An 18,623-nucleotide genomic window follows, 5' to 3' on the forward strand; every position below is an offset into this window, starting at 1 on the left:
GAGGGTGGAAACCAGAGCTCAGACTGACCGTTATTCCAAGGAGTCTGCAGAACTCCTTCCAAAAAGCTGCAACAAACCGGGGTCCTCGATCCGAGGTGATGTTCTCCGGAAGTCCGTGCAGCCGAAAAACATGCCGCACCACCACCTCTGCCAGTTGCTGAGCCGATGGCAATCTCTGCAGGGGTGTAGCATGCACCATCTTTGAGAACCTGTCCACTACAGTCAGGATCACAGTCTTACCCTTAGAGTCGGGTAGTCCAGTGATGAAGTCCATTGCAATGTGGGACCAAGGTCTGGAGGGAACAGGTAGAGGTTGCAGGAGTCCAGCCGGAGGAGTTCTGGGTGACTTGACGCTGGCACACACTGGGCAAGAGGAGACAAAAGCTCGAACGTCAGACGACACCGTAGGCCACCAGAACTGCTGCGCTACCAGGAAGGCAGTCCTGGTTACCCCAGGATGGCAGGCCAGGCGTGATGAATGCCCCCATTTCAACCCTGCCGGGCGAAAACCTGGGGGAACAAACAAACAGTGCGGGGGGCATCCAGACGGAATGGTAGTGGGGTCTCGGACTGCAGCAATGATCCTGCGCTCCAAGGACCAACGAGAGACTCCAAGGACCAAGTTGGGCGGCACGATGAACGTGGACTCTGACTCCAAAGACTCACCCTCCTGCTGGTACTGGCGGGACAGGGCATCAGGTTTAATGTTCTTACTGCCCGGACGGAAGGAGAGGTTGAAGTTAAACCTGTCAAAAAACAGAGCCCACCGTGCTTGGCGGGGGTTAAGGCGCTTGGCAGTCCGTACATACTCCAAGTTCTTATGGTCGGTCCACACCAAAAACGGCTGCTCAGCACCCTCCAACCAGTGGCGCCATTCTTCGAGAGCTAGCTTAACAGCTAGCAACTCTCTGTTCCCTATGTCGTAATTTCTCTCTGCAGGAGTGAGCTTGCAGGAGAAATACGCGCAGGGATGTACTTTATTATCAGACGCTCTCTGTGACAGCACAGCACCCACCCCTGACTCAGACGCATCAACCTCCACAATGAATTGCTTGGAGGTGTCAGGCTGGGTCAGGATAGGGGCCGCAGAGAACCGTCTTTTGAGCTCGGCAAAGGCCATGTCGGCAGCAGTGTCCCAGACAAAACGTACCTTAACCGAGGTGAGTCTGTGGAGGGGTGCAGCCACGCCACTGAAACCTCTGATGAAGCGCCTGTAGAAGTTGGCAAACCCCAGGAAGCGTTGAAGCTGCTTCCGACCAGTAGGTGTAGGCCACTCGAGAACCGCTTTGACCTTGTCAAAGTCCATCTGTACCTCTCCAGGCGTGATCACATGCCCCAAGAACTTAGTCTTGGTGGTGTGAAACTCACACTTTTCAGCCTTACAGAAGAGCTGGTTCTCAAGTAGGCGCTGCAGAACGGCCCTGACGTGCTGCACATGTGTTTTACGGTCTGGGGAGAAAATTAAAATGTCATCCAGATAGACGTACACAAATCTGTTAATCATGTCCTTCAACACATCATTAATAAAACACTGACACACAGCTGGTGCGTTTGTCAGTCCAAAAGGCATCACCAGGTATTCAAAATGGCCGCACGGGGTTTTGAAGGCAGTTTTCCACTCATCCCCCTCCCGTATGCGCACCAGATGATAAGCGTTCCGTAGATCCAGCTTAGTGAACACCCGAGCCCCTCTAATCTGGTCAAAGGCAGACTGCAAGAGAGGCAGGGGGTAAGTGTTACGAACCGTGACGCTATTCAGACCCCTGTAGTCAATACACGGCCGTAAACCCCCATCCTTCTTGCCCACAAAGAAAAACCCTGCCCCCGCAGGTGATGAGGATGGCCGAATAATGCCTGCCTGTAAGCCCTCCTGAATGTATTCCTCATTGGCTGTTGTCTCAGGGATGGACAGAGGATAGAGACGGCCTTTAGGAGGTTGAGCACCATGAAGGAGGTCCACAGCACAGTCGTAAGGACGGTGAGGGGGCACGTTCTTAGCACGAACCTTACTGAACACCGCAGCCAAGTCTGTATATTCGGGGGGAACATTACTGATGTCAGGTGGTTCCAAGGGAGGCTGGCTAGAAACAGGGCGAACAGGAGCAGCAGACAAACAGTTCAATAAACAAAAAGGACTCCACGTCAACACGCGGCCAGAAACCCAGTCAATATGGGGACAGTGTTTGCTTAGCCAGGGGTAACCCAGGATCACAGGAGGCACTAAAGAGTCAACCACAAAAAAACACATCTGCTCTGTGTGGTTCCCAGAGACCGTCACAGTGACAGGAACAGTGCGTGCAGTCACCTTGTGGATAAGGGAACCATTTACAGCATGGATGGACAATGCAGGAAACACCTCCTCGACTGGAATCAAAAGTTCGCTTACCACTGCCTGGGACATCAGATCCCCATCAGAGCCGGAATCAATAAGGGTGTCATATTCACCGTGTCTCGTCCCATATGTCAACCGCACACTGGTGGGCGGTCGTGAGGGCGGAGAAAAGGATGACACCCGACCCGCTAGCTGCATGGGCTCCGAGGGCGGGGCGTCACTGCCCAGGTGAGAAACACTCACAGAAATCGGGTGAGGACGAGGTGAAGAAGTCAGTGGGCGGAGTTCATCATGAAGGCGCTCCATCCTCCGCCGATCGATGCGTACAGCCAGATCGATAAGATCCTCCAGCTCCTCAGGAACCTCCCTCGCGGCTAGCTCGTCCTTGAGCTCGCTGGAGAGCCCCTGAAGGAAGACGTCGACCAGTGCATCATCAGGCCAGCGGGAGCTTGCCGCCAGCGTCCGGAACTGTACTGCATAGGACGCCACGCTGTCATCTCCTTGTTTGAGCCGGAGCAGCTCAGAAGCAGCCGCGCGGTGCGGTGTTGAGGGATCAAACACCACGAGGAGTTGAGTGGAAAAGGCCCGGAAGGAACGAACCACCTCTGCTCCACGATCCCACTCAGCCAGCCCCCACCTCTTGTCTCTGTCCGTCAGGAAACTCAAGGCAAAAGCCACCTTGCTCTGCTCCGAGGGGAATTCGCTTGGATTAAAGTCAAAATTGAGCCGGCAGGAGGTGAGGAATGGTCGACAATCCTCTGCGGTACCAGAAAAAGTTTCAGGACGACCCAAACAAACCTGTCGAGGGGGAGCAGGCGCTTGCTCCAGTCTGGCTACACGTCCATGCAACTGCTGCAACCCTGACATGCAGCTGCGGAGCTCCTGGGTCAGAACAGGAAGGCTGGCTTCTCCTGCAGCACTCTCACCAGAGGCAGGTAAGGAAGGGTCTTGTCTCTGGGTTCTTCCTGCTGGGTCAGACATCTGGTGGAGTTGTAATGTCACGGTTTGCCTCTGCAGTAACCCATTTGCAGGAATAAAGATCCTTTATCCAGAGTTCAAAAAAGATTTAATAAACAAAACTTCCTCCACTGACTGTGGGAACCAAAACCAAAACCAAAACCAAACTCAATCCATACAAGTACAACTCAGCAAAGACAACTCCACACCGATGACTGGCAGTAGTGACCTGAAATAGGGTGAGGGCAATCAAGATGATGTGGTTCAGCTGCAGCACTCCAGGAGGTTCACAGGGAAGGGGAGGATTCCTGAGAGGAGCTGCAGCTGACCTGAACAAAACAACAGAGAAAAAGTTAAAAACAAACACAAAAAGGGGCGAATCATAACAAAAAATCTGGACAAACAGTAGCAGTAACAAAATATTTTGTTCTGCTGCTCAGTGTAGCCACTCTCCAATGTAGCTTGAGCAGGTTTACCGTTGGCCCAGACAATTTTAGGTCTCTCCAATCACCACGCTATAAATTATTATTCTTTGGATGGGCTTAGCAGCATTATAGCAGATCTTTTTATCCTTATGATGATGGCAGGACTGCGATGGAGCAAAATTACAAAGATGGGGTTGCCTCATGAACAGCACTCATTTAGGCATCAACTTTGGGCTATTTAGACTTGGGCTTTTCTTTGAGAAATGAGCAGATACAGGCACTTGAGGCCTTTCTTCCAATTTATTTATTTTACTTCCATTGCTATGAATATGTCACAGTGTTAATTTATCTGATTGGTTGTAACGATGTCCAATTGCATGTGGAGACAGTTTGAAAGACAAGAGTCTGCCCTTACAACTGAGCTGTGTTCATGGGTCGTGGCCATCCTGTGGTTTACCAGGCTAGATTCACATCGGTTCCACTCTTAGTGTAAATGAGGCTTAAGGACTATTTAGCTATGTTGATTACTGAGTGGTGGAAACTGGACTAAATAACTAGATGAATAAGAGGTGTGACCCAAAACATTTATTGGTTTCTTAAAGATATTTTGTTTCTCATCTGAGGAGCATTGTCAATTTCAGCTGTAGCTGTCTGTTCACTGAGAACCTTCACCTGCAAACAGGTGTGACAGAATAGCAGAGGGGGTAGAAAAAAGCAAGACAGCAAACAACATACAACCATGACAATCTGTCTATTTTTATGGAAATTAAAATGTAGTGTGTCTTCTATTTTTCTAAATATTTAAAGACATTTTCAACCTGTGTGAATTTTCCCATTTTCTTTTAAAACTTTAGACTACTTTTAGGCTTTTCTCTTTTTCACCCTAAAACATTATTTATTTATTTATTTATTTATTTATTTATTTTTTATTTAGTGGGTTGGGGGCATGTAATTTACAAAGCCACAAATGCAATACTTTTATCTAAAGGAAGAGTCTTGGAAATCATATACGAAATAAAAAAATGAATAAAACCTTCTTAAGCAGTGTCTAAAGCCTCTTCTCCCATCGTTATACTAATAAATACATTATATGAAAACCCAGAAACAGTGTTTTAATTTGATGGCTCCGATTCTAAAATACCCTCTCATGGATGCACCAGGACACACATGGATGATTTAAGAAATTCAGTGAGTGGAAACCAGCCTCAGTAAATCAGCTGATTTACTGAATTCATTTTGTGTTAATTTTAGTCAGTGTTGGTTTCTGTTTGCTCAGCTTACTCTGCGTTATTCCAGGCTTTTGGTTGTATTTTTAATGAGTTTGCTCAGGTGGCATAAAGGTGCTGGTGCCTATAAAAGTGGGGGCATGTTTTACAAGCTTGTTTACCAAAACTAACAGGTAAATCTTAATCCTCCCTCATTCACAGAGCTGAAAGTCTTTTTATAAAGTCACTGAACTTCTTTTTGACCTCATGTATTAAGAATTATAACCATTATTAACTGGCATGTTAATGCTAATAATGGATTAGTCTGATACCAGTTGCCCAACTGTGCAGTTTATTGTTTATTTTATTTTAGTTGAATGTGTGTAGCTGATTGACTGCTCACACAGGATCCAATTCTTTTCATTCACTTGGAAACGTTGGAACTTAGATCCAGTTTGAATGAAACATCATTCCCTCTGAAGTTACAGATGGAGGAATTTTATCAAACGCAATTATGTTTCTGAGTCTGATGCCTGTGTCCCATTTACCTACACTTGAGTCTGATCGTCTTTGTTCCACAAGGAGACAGAACACCTTTACTGGAAAATTAGAAGGTTGTTTGTCATCCTATGGGATCTGCAGAAAACCTTGTGCAATAAAATTAAATATAATGCTGTAGTTTGTGTATAAATATGTGTTTTATACAGAAAAGCTTTCGTCCATCAAACCTGCTGCTAATTTGCCAGGTATCTACTAGCATAGTGCTTAGCAGATACCTGAATAGACACACTGTTTATGTTTTTGAAACTCTAAACAAAAAGTATGTGACCTAGTCCGATTTTGTACCATTATCCTATGTTTCTCCTTACCAGAGACAGTCCCTTATGATGATTCAAACTAAGTTAAAGAAATGGAATCCGATCAAAGGAAGAGATAGCACCCCGATGTGCCAGCCTGATGACCTATAAAGATAGAAACCGCTACACAATAAACACCCCCACCCTCCCCTCAGAGGTGTGTGTGTGTGTGTGTGTGTGTGTGTGTGTGTGTGTGTGTGTGTGTGTGTTTGTGTGTGTGTGTGTGTGTGTGTGTGTGTGTGTGTGTGTGTGTGTGTTTCAGAGCCAGTGTAAGTAAAACACTTTGATAGCTTCAAGCAGGATTGGTTTAAGAAGCAACCATAATATTCTTTGCTGCAAATGCTTATATATGTCTGTGTGTGTGTGTGTGTGTGTGTTTGTGTGTGTGTGTGTGTGTGTGTGTGTGTGTGTGTGTGTGTGTGTTTCAGAGCCAGTGTAAGTAAAACACTTTGATAGCTTCAAGCAGGATTGGTTTAAGAAGCAACCATAATATTCTTTGCTGCAAATGCTTATATATGTCTGTGTGTGTGTGTGTGTGTGTGTGTGTGTGTGTGTGTGTGTGTGTGTGTGTGTGTGTGTGTGTGTGTGTGTTTGTGTGTGTGTGTGTGTGTGTATACATCTGCATTTAATTATTATTAAATAATAATACATTAGGATCAACGCACACTTCTTTCATTTTGCCTGGATATTGATGTTGACATGATTGCAGCTTAGTGCACGCTGTATGTTGTTTATAATCTTTCTTTGGGTGACGCACAAGGCAAAAACACAAGATGGGCATGACATTGAGTTTGGGTTGCTGCATAAAAGATGTGATTCATCAAGATGTCACTCTTCAGCTTAGAAGAGTGCTTCAAATGTCACCATTTTACCATTTTATGAGGTGGAAAGTAATCATGTCACAGTATATAAAAGTATGACCCCAGTTTTTATTTATAAAATTGCAGTTGATGTAACCACTCCAGGTCCAGAGGAAGACAAGGTCTTGTTTGGCAGTGACCCATTAAACAAGAAATATCTGTCCTTGAACAGCTCTGTTCGGTGAACTGAATATGTTTCTACTTATTTCTACATATTTATTGAAAATACTTTGATAAAAACATGTTTAACATTTATTTTGTGACAACCGTCTTTAAACAATATATATTTTCCATATTTTGCAATGAAATATTTGTTTTATTTACCTGATGTTTTAACACAGAATTCTACCAAATGTCATGACCAGAGCTAAACAAACGATTGACTAGTGACTTGGCAGAGTGATAATATAGACTATATATGTTAGTCTTTATTTAAAGTGACATTACAGTTCCTTGCTTCTCCCTCCTACTGGTTGTAAGTAGAATTACAAGTATCGTAAAAAACCCTACTGCAGCCTGTTGTATGGTGTTAACAACAAGCTAACAATAACGCAACCCAACTGAGACTAAATAAGCCACAAAGTCCAAGATTCACACTGTTGAACGAAAATAGTATTACAAGTCCAGTAGCAACAAAGCCAGGTCACCACCAGTACAAGATTTTATAGCTTCCTTTAGCTCCCTCAAACTAGTGTAGGCTTGCACACATTCACTCTAGATTTAGCTCTTTGCTTCACCTCCAAAGACAACCCACTGTGCAAGGCGATGTCGCAGTGACGTCCATTCCAGGTTGTTTCTGAATGTTCAGACTAGGTGCCCAGAAGGTGCCCACTCTGACACCAGATGATGCCCTTTTCATGACGCTTACTGTACGTTGCAAATTGACATGCTTAGGACATTTAGATTAGTGCTATTTCTGGTGTAAATGAGGTCGTTGTGGACGTCCTTCTCACGTCCCCTAGACGTCACTGCGGCGTCTTTTCCTAGTATCTTTTTGCACGTACAAATATGGTTATTGCTAGTCTAAATGAGGTCATGATGGATGTCCTTCTAACATCCACCAGATGTCACTGTGGCATCTTTTCCACATCCACATGTGAGCTAATGTGTTCTATATGAGGTCTCTTGGATGTCCTCACATCCCCCACACATGGCCCATCAACATCTTTTCTGGGTCATTTCTGATATTATAATAGCTATATATGCTAAGTAACATTCATGATAATTTTAGACAGGTTAATGAACACCTGATTTATTGCTGAAACTATAGGACAAAACAGGTGATGCGCTCCGCTCTGCAGCAGCGAAACGCATCAGAAACAAATAAAAGACAGAAAACATAAAAGGATATGAGCTGACATAAACAAATCTGTGTTAAATGTCTTTTTTTGAGGTGGCAACACTTTGAGAATGTTACTGTGGCCGTGCTCAGGATGCAGCTGTCTGAAGCGCCTCAACGATCAGAGCTCTGCGTCTCTCAGCTCAAAATAATCCCCGGAGAGTCACATGAATAACGTAACATAAGTAGAACCAGGATTTTTTTTGGGCTCCCTCTTGGTGTGTAAGTTGAAGGCTCCCAGGGGAGGCTGTCACCCTTTCGGGTGTGCCGGGCTCCCTTTAGCTCACCCGTAATTGGAACTCTACATATAGCACAAGATGGTTGCGTGAGTTGCTGGAACGGTCCTTTCAAAATAAGACAGTTCCTGGATCTTGTTCCGGCAAGTTTCGGCTGAAATGAACCCCTGCATTACTCTCTTACTTTTACTTCCAGACTTCGCCATGATGGGGGAAAAAAATATCTTCTGTTTTTCTTGTTGTCTATTTGTTGACGATTGGCAAACTGACAACACTAAATGCCAGCCTTTATAATGGGCACAGTAAACAGCCATAAAACAAATAGAGAGCACCCCGTAGTGCACCTACCCGCCCCACAAAAAACAACGTGCAGTTTCTGGTCAGCAGGGCTGCAGAGTGTTGTTAAATGTGAAGTTGGTAAACGTTCTACCTACAGAATCACTGAAACCTACTTTTAAAGGAGTAGCTTAGTGTTAAAAACTCTTTAGTGTTGCTTTAAAAGTAGATTATTAAAAAAAACTGAGTTTTGAAATTAATTGACAGATATTCAATCTGGTATTTTCACCCAAAACAATGTTCTCACATATTCACAGAATAATTCAGACAACATGAGTTGTTGTCATATCAGATTTCCATCTATTCACATATTTTGTATGGACTGATCATATTCACGAGGATCAGGTGCCTGTCTCCAACAGAGTGCACCATTAACAGTTCACCAGTATACACACAAGGATACACAAAGAGATAAACAACCAAACACACACTCAGTTAAAACTCACCAGTTATTCTAACAAGCATGTTTTCGGTCTGTGGGAAGAATTCTGAAGACCTGGTTGAACGTACAACCTTCACGCTGAGAGACAGCTAATTAACTGTGACACCGCAAAGCCCTTTTTAAAAATTATTTGTGATCTTATCGACATTTTCTGGTTACGGGATTAAAAAAAAGGAAAAGAAAAACACCCACTACCTCTCAAATATTTTTAGTCAAAATGTGCTTATAATTTTTTTTGTTGGATTTTGCTGGGATTTTGTTATAATGTTTGCACAAATTAGGATCACATAAGCTGTGCCTGTGCAGCAGCAACACCTGGACAGGTTACCAGTCCAGTACAGGGCCACATAGAGATAAATCAGGCACAACATGCGTGTTTTAAGTCACTCAGAGAAAATGATGCATGCATGAGGAAAACATGGGACCTCTGCACAGAGATGCTGTGCAGACTTTGACTCTGCAGCCATTGCACTGCAAGGTAACAATACTAAGTGCACCAATGAGCAACCAGAAAACTTCCCAGTAATTCAGTGCCAGTTAGTTAAAAATTGCATACGTTTATATGAAAAAATACAAGCATTCAAAATGATTTTGTCCATTTTAAGTGAAAGCAGAACTGCTGTCATAAAATACTGTAAAGCATGATCTTTAAAAAGTTGAAAAACACAACACATTCCTATAGCATCCAATATGTAAGCTTAAATGCATCCAAAAATGTCCATTTTACCTCTGAGTTTTTGGACAAATGGACAATATTTACATGCAGTCATATCTGGATGATGATCAGTAAAAATATAGAACAGTTATAATAGTATGAACACTGCTGAATTCAACTGACATTGACCATGGTGAAAAAGAATCTATTTAGCTCAGAGAGTTTTTCTATGGCATTCTGACTACTGCATGCATTTTCAATCACAAACATGTAATGATTCATCAATGAGTCGTGACAGTCAGGATCAAGGCCAACCAAATGATATCCTCTGAGTTTTGCACCAGTCTGGTTTTTCTATCCTTTCTTCCTTTTTTTTTTTCTTCTGGAGTTTCTTTCTGTTCATGCGTGAAAGAATCCATCTCTTTGCTGACATTCCCTGCCAACACTGCTCTGACTGACTTCAGTTTTCAACATTTATATTCTAAACTCTTCCAGATGACTTCATTTTACACTAACTACAATATTATGTGACCTTTAAAAAAATAAAATAAAATAACTCAAAATTTTATTTTAGCAATCTGCCTGTCAGGAATGTGCGAGTGTGTCTTGGTTGGAGAGAAGGTCCTCCACAGGTAGCTTAGCACCAACAAGATGAGGTAACAACACTGACCTTCAAACAGAGTACTTGAGTTGTCAGGCTGGCTTAGAACCTGTTCAAGATGTATGAAAGTCAACACGGCGCGGGGGACAGATTTTTTACATTCTTCTTAAGTGATTAGGGGTGACAGAATAGAGATATTTTGGAAAAGGTCACATCAGCTACATCATTACCCCCTGAGGGTTTGTCAGAAAGGTGTGTATCAACCTGCTCATACTGGACGCCAGAATAGCCAAGCTCAGAAGAAGCAAGTGGAAAAGGTGTGGGTCTTTTTTTTGTTCAGTGTGTGTGTGTGTGTGTCTGTGTGTGTGTGTGTGTGTGTGTGTGTGTGTGTGTGTGTGTGTGTGTGTGTGTGTGTGTGTGTGTGTGTGTGTGTGTGTGTGTGTGTGTGTGTGTGTGTGTGTGTGTGTGTGTGTGTGTGTGAGTCTGCTGAAGTCTCTGACACTCTAAGCCAGGCAACCAGTATCACAGTTCAGTTAGAGATGGCTTGATCATTGGAGTGTGGTTTTTCAAGTGCTGTCACACACACACATGCACACACACACACACACATGCACACACTGTTCAGCCACTATAGTCTCTAAGATGCCCTTTTCTGATGTCTCTTTAACCAACTAAAGGGGTCTTTTGTACGTTTGCTCAGTGTATTCTTTCCATTATTTTAATTATTTTTTAAACACAGCATAGTAGGAGATTTGGTTTCACCATTTTGTGCTGACAAGTTTCGACTAAAGCCTGGTTCACGCTTCTCCGTCAGCTCCGCAAGGGACAGACACGCACGGATTGACGGAAGCGTTTTGCTCTCATACTTCTCTGTCTCCTGGGGAGTGTTGCAAAGCAATTGCCCGGCAGGACAACAGAGGGCGTAGTGCTGTTCTGTGGTATCCTGTCATGTATCGGTCCAAGATCGTGTGTTTATATTGTGTTTTTTGTGTATATAAGAGACTTTTAACACGGACATATTTGTCTCTCATTCTCCCACCTCTTCATGCGCTCCCCACCTCTAAACCCACGTTTCCTGTCATTTCCATCCACAAATAAAACGCTTGCTGCGCATCTTTTCACTCCTCCAGTCACGAGACAATTAAACGTTCATATTTTTAGAGTTTTTTCGCGAAGTATTCTTCAAGCTTCTTCGTGTCTGCCGCTAGTTAAACTCGGCTCTCTTTGCAATGGCGGCGCTGTAAACAACAGCGGCGTCCTGACCAATCACAAGCTTGCGTAATCCGTTTCGTTCGACGGATGTTTAAAAAAGTGGGCTCGACTCCGTACGTACTTGCGTGCCTGCCGGATCCCTACGCAAGGATGGATAATGGCGTTGCGTGTCTCCGCACTGACGCAGCCGGAGAAGCATAAATCAGGCTTAACACTGTAGCTGTCATGGTTCTGCTGTTTTGTCCCTCTGAGCCTCTTTGCAGGTGGGCATGTCAGAGAGCCCCAGGTGCAGCTGATTTCCCATCAGCAAGGCCAGGGGATTTAAGGAGTGGTGTGTCCACACTCCAGCGCCGGTTGATACTCTCACATGGATCAACCACCGGATCTCAGCCTGAGTTTCTGCTTCCCTGGAGTGTGTGTTTCAACATCATCACTCATCTCCCCTGGCCACCTACTCTCCGCCGTCCACCTGCCCTGGACACCCGACAGCCACAACTTACCTGCCTCATCCCTCTCGACCATCGACCATACCTGACCTACCCCGTCCTCACATCCATCCTCAGCTCCAGCTCAACTCGGGTCTGGTTCCCGCTTCATTTGAAGTGATGCCCTTAGTTCCCATTTGTTTCTCCAGCCCCCGTTTGGAGCTGCGTCCTCAGTTAATTTATTTTCCCTTTAATAAACAATATTATTCTTTCTTACCTTCTGCCTGTTGTGATTCATTCATGTGGGTCAGGAAGCTTCCTGTCATCATGACAGTAACCTTCCTAAAGTGTGTTTTTTAAAGACTATCCATAAATAAAACGTAAGTTCCAACACTAAGTTCAGTACTGTTTACTTGAAGATGACCCCGACCTAACCAACCTAACAAAGTCGCATGGACATGCAGATCAAGTCTATTTTGAGTCGATCTCTCTTGACCAATTCTAGACGTGCAAACCAGGTCCATTATATGGACGTCTAAATATGACCCCACTTGGACGTCAATATGACATGAAACGTGGACCTTGGGTTGGGTATTACTTTTGGGAACGTCGTGGCCACGTCTAAAACAGGTGCGAGAAAAAAACATTAAAAATATCGTCACTCACGTGCTCAAAGACTCGTCGTAGCAACGTCATATCCAGGTCATTTCCCTCACCTTCATTTTTTGGTCCACTGAAGGTGCAGACTGTGATGCCGGATGATGTCTTGTTGACCTCTGGTATTCACGGCTCCATGACCTCCAGATAGGGGCTACATCTAGACCATAGGAGGTCTTTGTAAATGTCTTGTTGACATCACGTAGACACATTGCAGTGACTTATCCTTGTCATTTCCTTCACACTCAGTCAGGGATGCCAGATGACATATTTTCTTATCATTCCTTGAGATGTCCAGTACTGACGTCTCCACAACTGCAGATATGAGCTAATTCTGGTCCAAAGGAGGACGTTGTGGACGTCCTTTCTACAAAATATTGTTACTTGTCTTTTAAACATATTTTATACTGTCGTGAACTCATGTACTGCCATTGATGACAAAAGTCATCATTTTAAATTCAACCGCTGCTGCCATTAATGATGAAAGTTGTCATTTGCATTTTTTTACTGGGCAGGCATTGGAACGATCCTCCGCATCATGAGAACAAACATCACAGCTCTAAAGCTGATCTTCATCCACGTATATTGCATGTCATGTTATCAGGAAGCTGAAAATTAATGTGCTAGGAGTTCGTTTTCACTTTTTGCTGTGAATAAAGTGAGCTCACAATTTGACAACAGATTACGAAAGAACAGATGATGCTAGAAACAAGCGGATTCTTCCTGATGTAAGTGGGTTTGCTCTTTGTTTTGGTAACGTTGGCATTGATATCATCATAGAGCACAATCAAAAAATAGTAAAAACACTCAAAAAACGCTGGCAGCGGGATGCTTTTCTGTTCAGGAAACTGCTGGCAGTTAATGAGTTAATATAAAATGGAGAAACAATATTTGAATTTGAATAAACTGAAATATTGCATGCAGTTTTCATCTGTCTATCATCCATCCATCTGTCTATCTGTCTATCTATCTATCTATCTATCTATCTATCTATCTATCTATCTATCTATCTATCTATCTATCTATCTATCCATCTATCCATCTATCCATCTATCTATCTATCTATCTATCTATCTATCTATCTATCTATCTATCTATCTATCTATCTATCATCTATCTATCTATCTATCTATCTATCTATCTATCTATCTAACTATCTATCTATCTATGTATCTATCTATCTATGTATCTATCTATCTATCATCTATCTATCTATCTATCTATCTATCTATCTATCTATCTATCTATCTATCTATCTATCTATCTATCTATCTGTCTGTCTGTCTGTCTGTCTGTCTGTCTGTCTGTCTGTCATATATTATCTATTTTCCATCATCTATCTATTATCTATCTATCGTTATCTATTATTTATTATCTATTATCGATCATCTATCTAGCCATTTAGTTGTTAGACTGCTGATTCACACTTTTCACCAGTTGGTGGTGGTAATGCCCCTCGAATTGTTTGAGTACCGTCTCAAAATCTCAAAGAAGAAGAAGGAAGAGGAAGAGAAGAAAACACGTTTTGGCGGACTTTTTTTATTTTTATTCTTTATTATCATTAAATGCTTATTACAATTTCTTGTGAGACAACAACACATAATGGAAAACATTCGAGGCATCTTTAGTAACAATAAAAGAAAAACAAATAAACTGAAAAAGAGGCACTTATATCAGAAAGTAAAAACATTGTTACAAGATTAAACATTTTTCTGCAGCATGACAAATGGCTTTTGCAGTTGCATTTGAATTTTTTATGTTTTGGCGGACTAAGAACATCACGTCCAGGAGTGTGATGGTAAGTTTGTTCAAGCCAGTTCATGTGTTGTTTATTACTGTTAAGCTTTGTGAGGTAAAATCATTAAATCTGCTGTTTTGGCATATCTTCATCGGCATTAGTTAAAAATGATTGCTACGCTAATGCTAGCATGTCCCCTGAGACTGATTAATACTGATGCAATAGTAATCGACTGTCTTTATTTGTTTCAGATTTTTGATTTAGGAAAATAACCACATGTTGTGCTGATGTTTCCAGTAACTTGTCTTTTTGTGCTCGTGCAGATGGAGCCATGAAATAGCTCACAACACGGCTACAGAAGACCTAATAAGGTTCAGAGCAATGCAGATGTGGAGCCTCTCAAAAATATTAATAATGTTAAATTAAGCACATGATGAACCGGTGTGTGTGTGTGTATGTGCGTGCGTGCGTGCGTGTGTGTGTGTGTGTTTGCGTGTGTGTGTTAAATAAAACACATCGAATACAACTGGTGGGTTTGGTTTATATAGCATGTTAGCTCTAGTTTCTGGAATAAGTCAGGTGTTCATAAACCTGTCTAAAATTAGCATGAATGCTATTTAGCATATATGGCTATTATAATAGCAGAAATGACCCAGAATAGACATTGTTGTGTGATGTCTGGGGGACATAAGAACATCCATGAGAACTCCTTTAGCCCAAAATTAGCTCACATACAGACGTGCAAAAGACCTGAAATAATCGCCATGACGTCTGGTGGACGTGAGAAGGATGTCCATCTTAACCTCATTTAGACTAATATTAACCATATCTGGACATGCAAAAGTTACTTGGAAAAGACTTTGCGACGTGTCTGGGGGACGTTTGAAGGATGTCCACAACGACCTCATTTACACCAGAAATAAGCATAATCGGAACATACTAAGCAGGACAATTTGCGACGTGTAGTGGATGTCATGAAAAAGATGGCGTCTCAGTCTGCACTTTCTGGGGACCAAGTTGGGACGTTCTTAAACGACCTGGAACGGACGTTGCTGCAGCGTCACCTTGCACAGTGGGTGGATGCAAACAAAATAAAAGCTTCTGCCTCAACGTTATAGCCCTATTTGAATTATGTCTTTTTTATTGTTTTTTCCAATGACGTTTAAAGAGAAATCAAGCTTTTCATTTTATGCATGCATTTATGAACACATCTGGATGTGAGGAAAGGATTTCCTTTTTAGAAAATGCTCCAAAAGATACAAGCAGCTTACTTTTAAGCTGTTAATTTTTTTGTTTCATGAAGGAAACTCAATTATCTCATCTAAATATTTGTTCCCTCTTCTCCATATGGGTGCCTGACCCCCAAAATAAAAGCACATGCATATCTTACAATAAGAGAAATAATAGTGCAATGGATGTCACTTGACCCCTCTAAAAAAACTTGTTAGAAATATTATTCCATATTGCTCCAGTTATTTGAGTTTTAGAACTGATGCTTTTTCCCCCCTATTGTCTGCTCTGACTCTGACCTACTTACAGTTTGCGGTCAGCGAACTCCTGCACTGAATAAAAAGTTCCTCAGCTGTGGAAGTTCAAACATTTAAGAAATTAGACCAGAACATTAATCTTATTTTCAAATATCTGCTTAACGCTGATTTATATATATATATATATATATATATATATATATATATATATATATATATATATATATATATATATATATTCCTAATAACCTGTGAGTAATTTTAATTTTTAAGTTCTGTTTTCATTAAATGCACGTATGCAATGTTTATACGTTTTTGTATTTAGAAATCACAAATTTGCTTCATAGTTTTGTATTTAAGATTATAAGAATAATGTATAAAATCAATATATATTTTTTTGCCAAATACTTTTTAATTTGTTCATTTGCCCTAAAAAGACCTACTGAGTTTGCATTGTTAGTCTGTGTGACAGTTGGTACAGAATACAGATCCTATAACTCAAATGAGATATAACAGATTCATTGCAGAGAACATTTTTGCATGCACACACATGACCTTATTTAAAACAGTAAAAGCTGAATGTTTATACTTGCACATATTTATTGCTTCAAAAGGTGGAAACCCATTTCAGGTGACTACCTCTTGAAGCTCATCAAGAGAATGCCAAGAGTGTGCAAAACAGTAATCAGAGCAAAGGGTGGCCATTTTGAAGAAAATAGAATATAAAACATGTTTTCAGTTATTTCACCTTTTTTTGTTAAGTTCATAATTCCACATGTGTTCATTCACAGTTTTGATGCCTTCTGTGAGAATCTCCCAATGTAAATGGTCATGAAAATAAAGACAGCACATTGAATTAGAAGGTGTGTCCAAACGTTTGGCCTGTACCAAATATATATAATCAGTTTCCAGTAAATTACTTTTTGCTTTTATGGAAAAAATATTTGCCAGAAGGCTAAATTGTGTTTAGCTGGAATTTTTACTTTTTAATTTCTGTTTAAAACTGAAGAATATGTATTGCTTCCCTCCTTTTATCTCTCTTTGCTTTACCTTCTTTACTTCCTGCCTTTACTTTTGTTCTTTTCTTCTCCTTCATTCCCCTCAGATTTCTGTCCAACACATCATTTGAGGGCCAGAGTGGGTTCATTTCCAGGGAAAGCCAGAGTCAGAATATCATCTCAGAGGCCCACCACTACATCTGGTCCCTGCAGCTGGACCCTCTAGGCCAGCCAACCTGGACTCGCTTGGGACGCTGGCGCAGAGGAAGAGTTCTGATGGACTGGCCAAGTCATCACGGGCCTGGAGGTGGAAGCGATTGGCGCCGATCTGCACGGCTGCACATGCGAGTGGTGACACTGGTGGAGCACCCCTTTGTGTTTACCCGTGAGGTGGATGGAGATGGGATGTGTCCAGCGGGCCAGCTGTGCTTGGATCCACTCACTAATGAAACCTCAACTTTGAAAGGACTTTTCCAGAATCTTAAAGGACCCAATGGGTCTGTTTCCACACACCTAAAAAAATGTTGCTATGGTTACTGCATTGACTTGTTGGAAAAGCTGGCAGAGGACATTGGATTTACATTTGACCTGTATATTGTTGGCGATGGGAAGTATGGAGGGTTCAAGAATGGTCGCTGGACAGGGTTGGTGGGTGATCTGCTAAGTGGAGCCGCTCACCTAGCAGTGACATCTTTTAGTATCAATTCAGCTAGGAGTCAAGTCATTGACTTCACCTCGCCCTTCTTTTCTACCAGCTTGGGGATTCTGGTCAGTATGACCCTTCTCAATCTCACTTCTATGTTTTTTTTTCTCTTACTGTTATACTATTTTCCTCATTTCTGTCGCTTGTTGTCTCATCTCTCTTTGCTGTGTGTCACTGACCTCAGCTAAACTCCCTCTGCTTGGTATTCTGGTGGTCACTATCAATATGGCAGAGTTTTATAACAGCAAGCCCTAGATTATTGGACTCTAATGCAATTCCCCGTGTGGGGTTGGACTGGTGAGTGCACAGCTTTGTGGGGTGACCCTATTACCACAATTACTATAGTGTGTCTTACCAGCTGACAGACGTAGTGATTGTGGTAATAATTCTCTGTGCTTATCCCACTAGAATGTTGTTGCAGAGGTAGATGTCCTTTATTTACAGTAATGGTCTTTCAGAGTAATCTCTGAGATTCCCCTCCTGGTGTGTTTCACAGAAGAATCCAACCAGCTCAAGAATAATTTCGTTACAATCTTCTAGATTTTCTCAACAACATTTTTTAACAGTGATATGAAAGAAAGAAGACACTCTTTTATATAACGCCTCTCAATATAAAAATCATGAGGCACTTCACATAAACATAAAAACAAAGTATAAAAAAGATTTCAAAAAATGATTAAAAAATGTGTTTGAAATGAGAAAATAATTGGGATTGAAAAATAATAACAATGTAAGGAAAGGGAGAGAGAAAATGAAAAGGAAAGAGGGAAATCAGTGGACCACAGTTAAAGGTGGCATAAATATAAAGAGCAGAACAAGGGTGGTGATGAAGGTCACACAAAAGCCAGCTGGAACAAGTGAATTTTCAGCTGCTTTTTAAAGGAGACCACTGAGTCCACTGATCTCAGGCTCAGGGGGAGAAAGTTCCAGAGTCTGGGGGCCACAGCAGCAAAAAATCTGTTACCTGACGTTGACTGGCAGCCAGTGAAGCTGGAGGAGAAGCGGGGTGATGTGGGTGCGTTTGGAGGACTTGGTCAGAAGCCGAGCACAGGCATTCTGAACCACCTGTAGACGGTTCAGGGAGGTTCTGCTCAGACACGTGAAAAGCTAGTTACAGTAGTCTAATCGTGAGGAGATGAAGGTGTGGATAACTGTCTC

At 42.2% G+C, this 18,623-nt stretch overlaps 1 protein-coding gene across 1 annotated transcript in view; it reads left to right on the forward strand.

Annotated features, from left to right (window-relative positions):
• grin3a (glutamate receptor, ionotropic, N-methyl-D-aspartate 3A) overlaps positions 1-18,623 on the forward strand; it is a 101,135-nt gene that overhangs the window by 50,419 nt on the left and 32,093 nt on the right. Inside the window, exon 3 of the mRNA XM_015976536.3 lies at positions 16,870-17,530. Within this exon, the coding sequence (XP_015832022.3) occupies positions 16,870-17,530 (661 nt within the window). The remainder of the gene's footprint in view (positions 1-16,869; positions 17,531-18,623) is intronic.

The sequence above is a fragment of the Nothobranchius furzeri genome, chromosome 6 (assembly GCF_043380555.1).
Source record: "Nothobranchius furzeri strain GRZ-AD chromosome 6, NfurGRZ-RIMD1, whole genome shotgun sequence".
In the NCBI taxonomy this organism is placed as follows: Eukaryota; Metazoa; Chordata; class Actinopteri; order Cyprinodontiformes; family Nothobranchiidae; genus Nothobranchius; species Nothobranchius furzeri.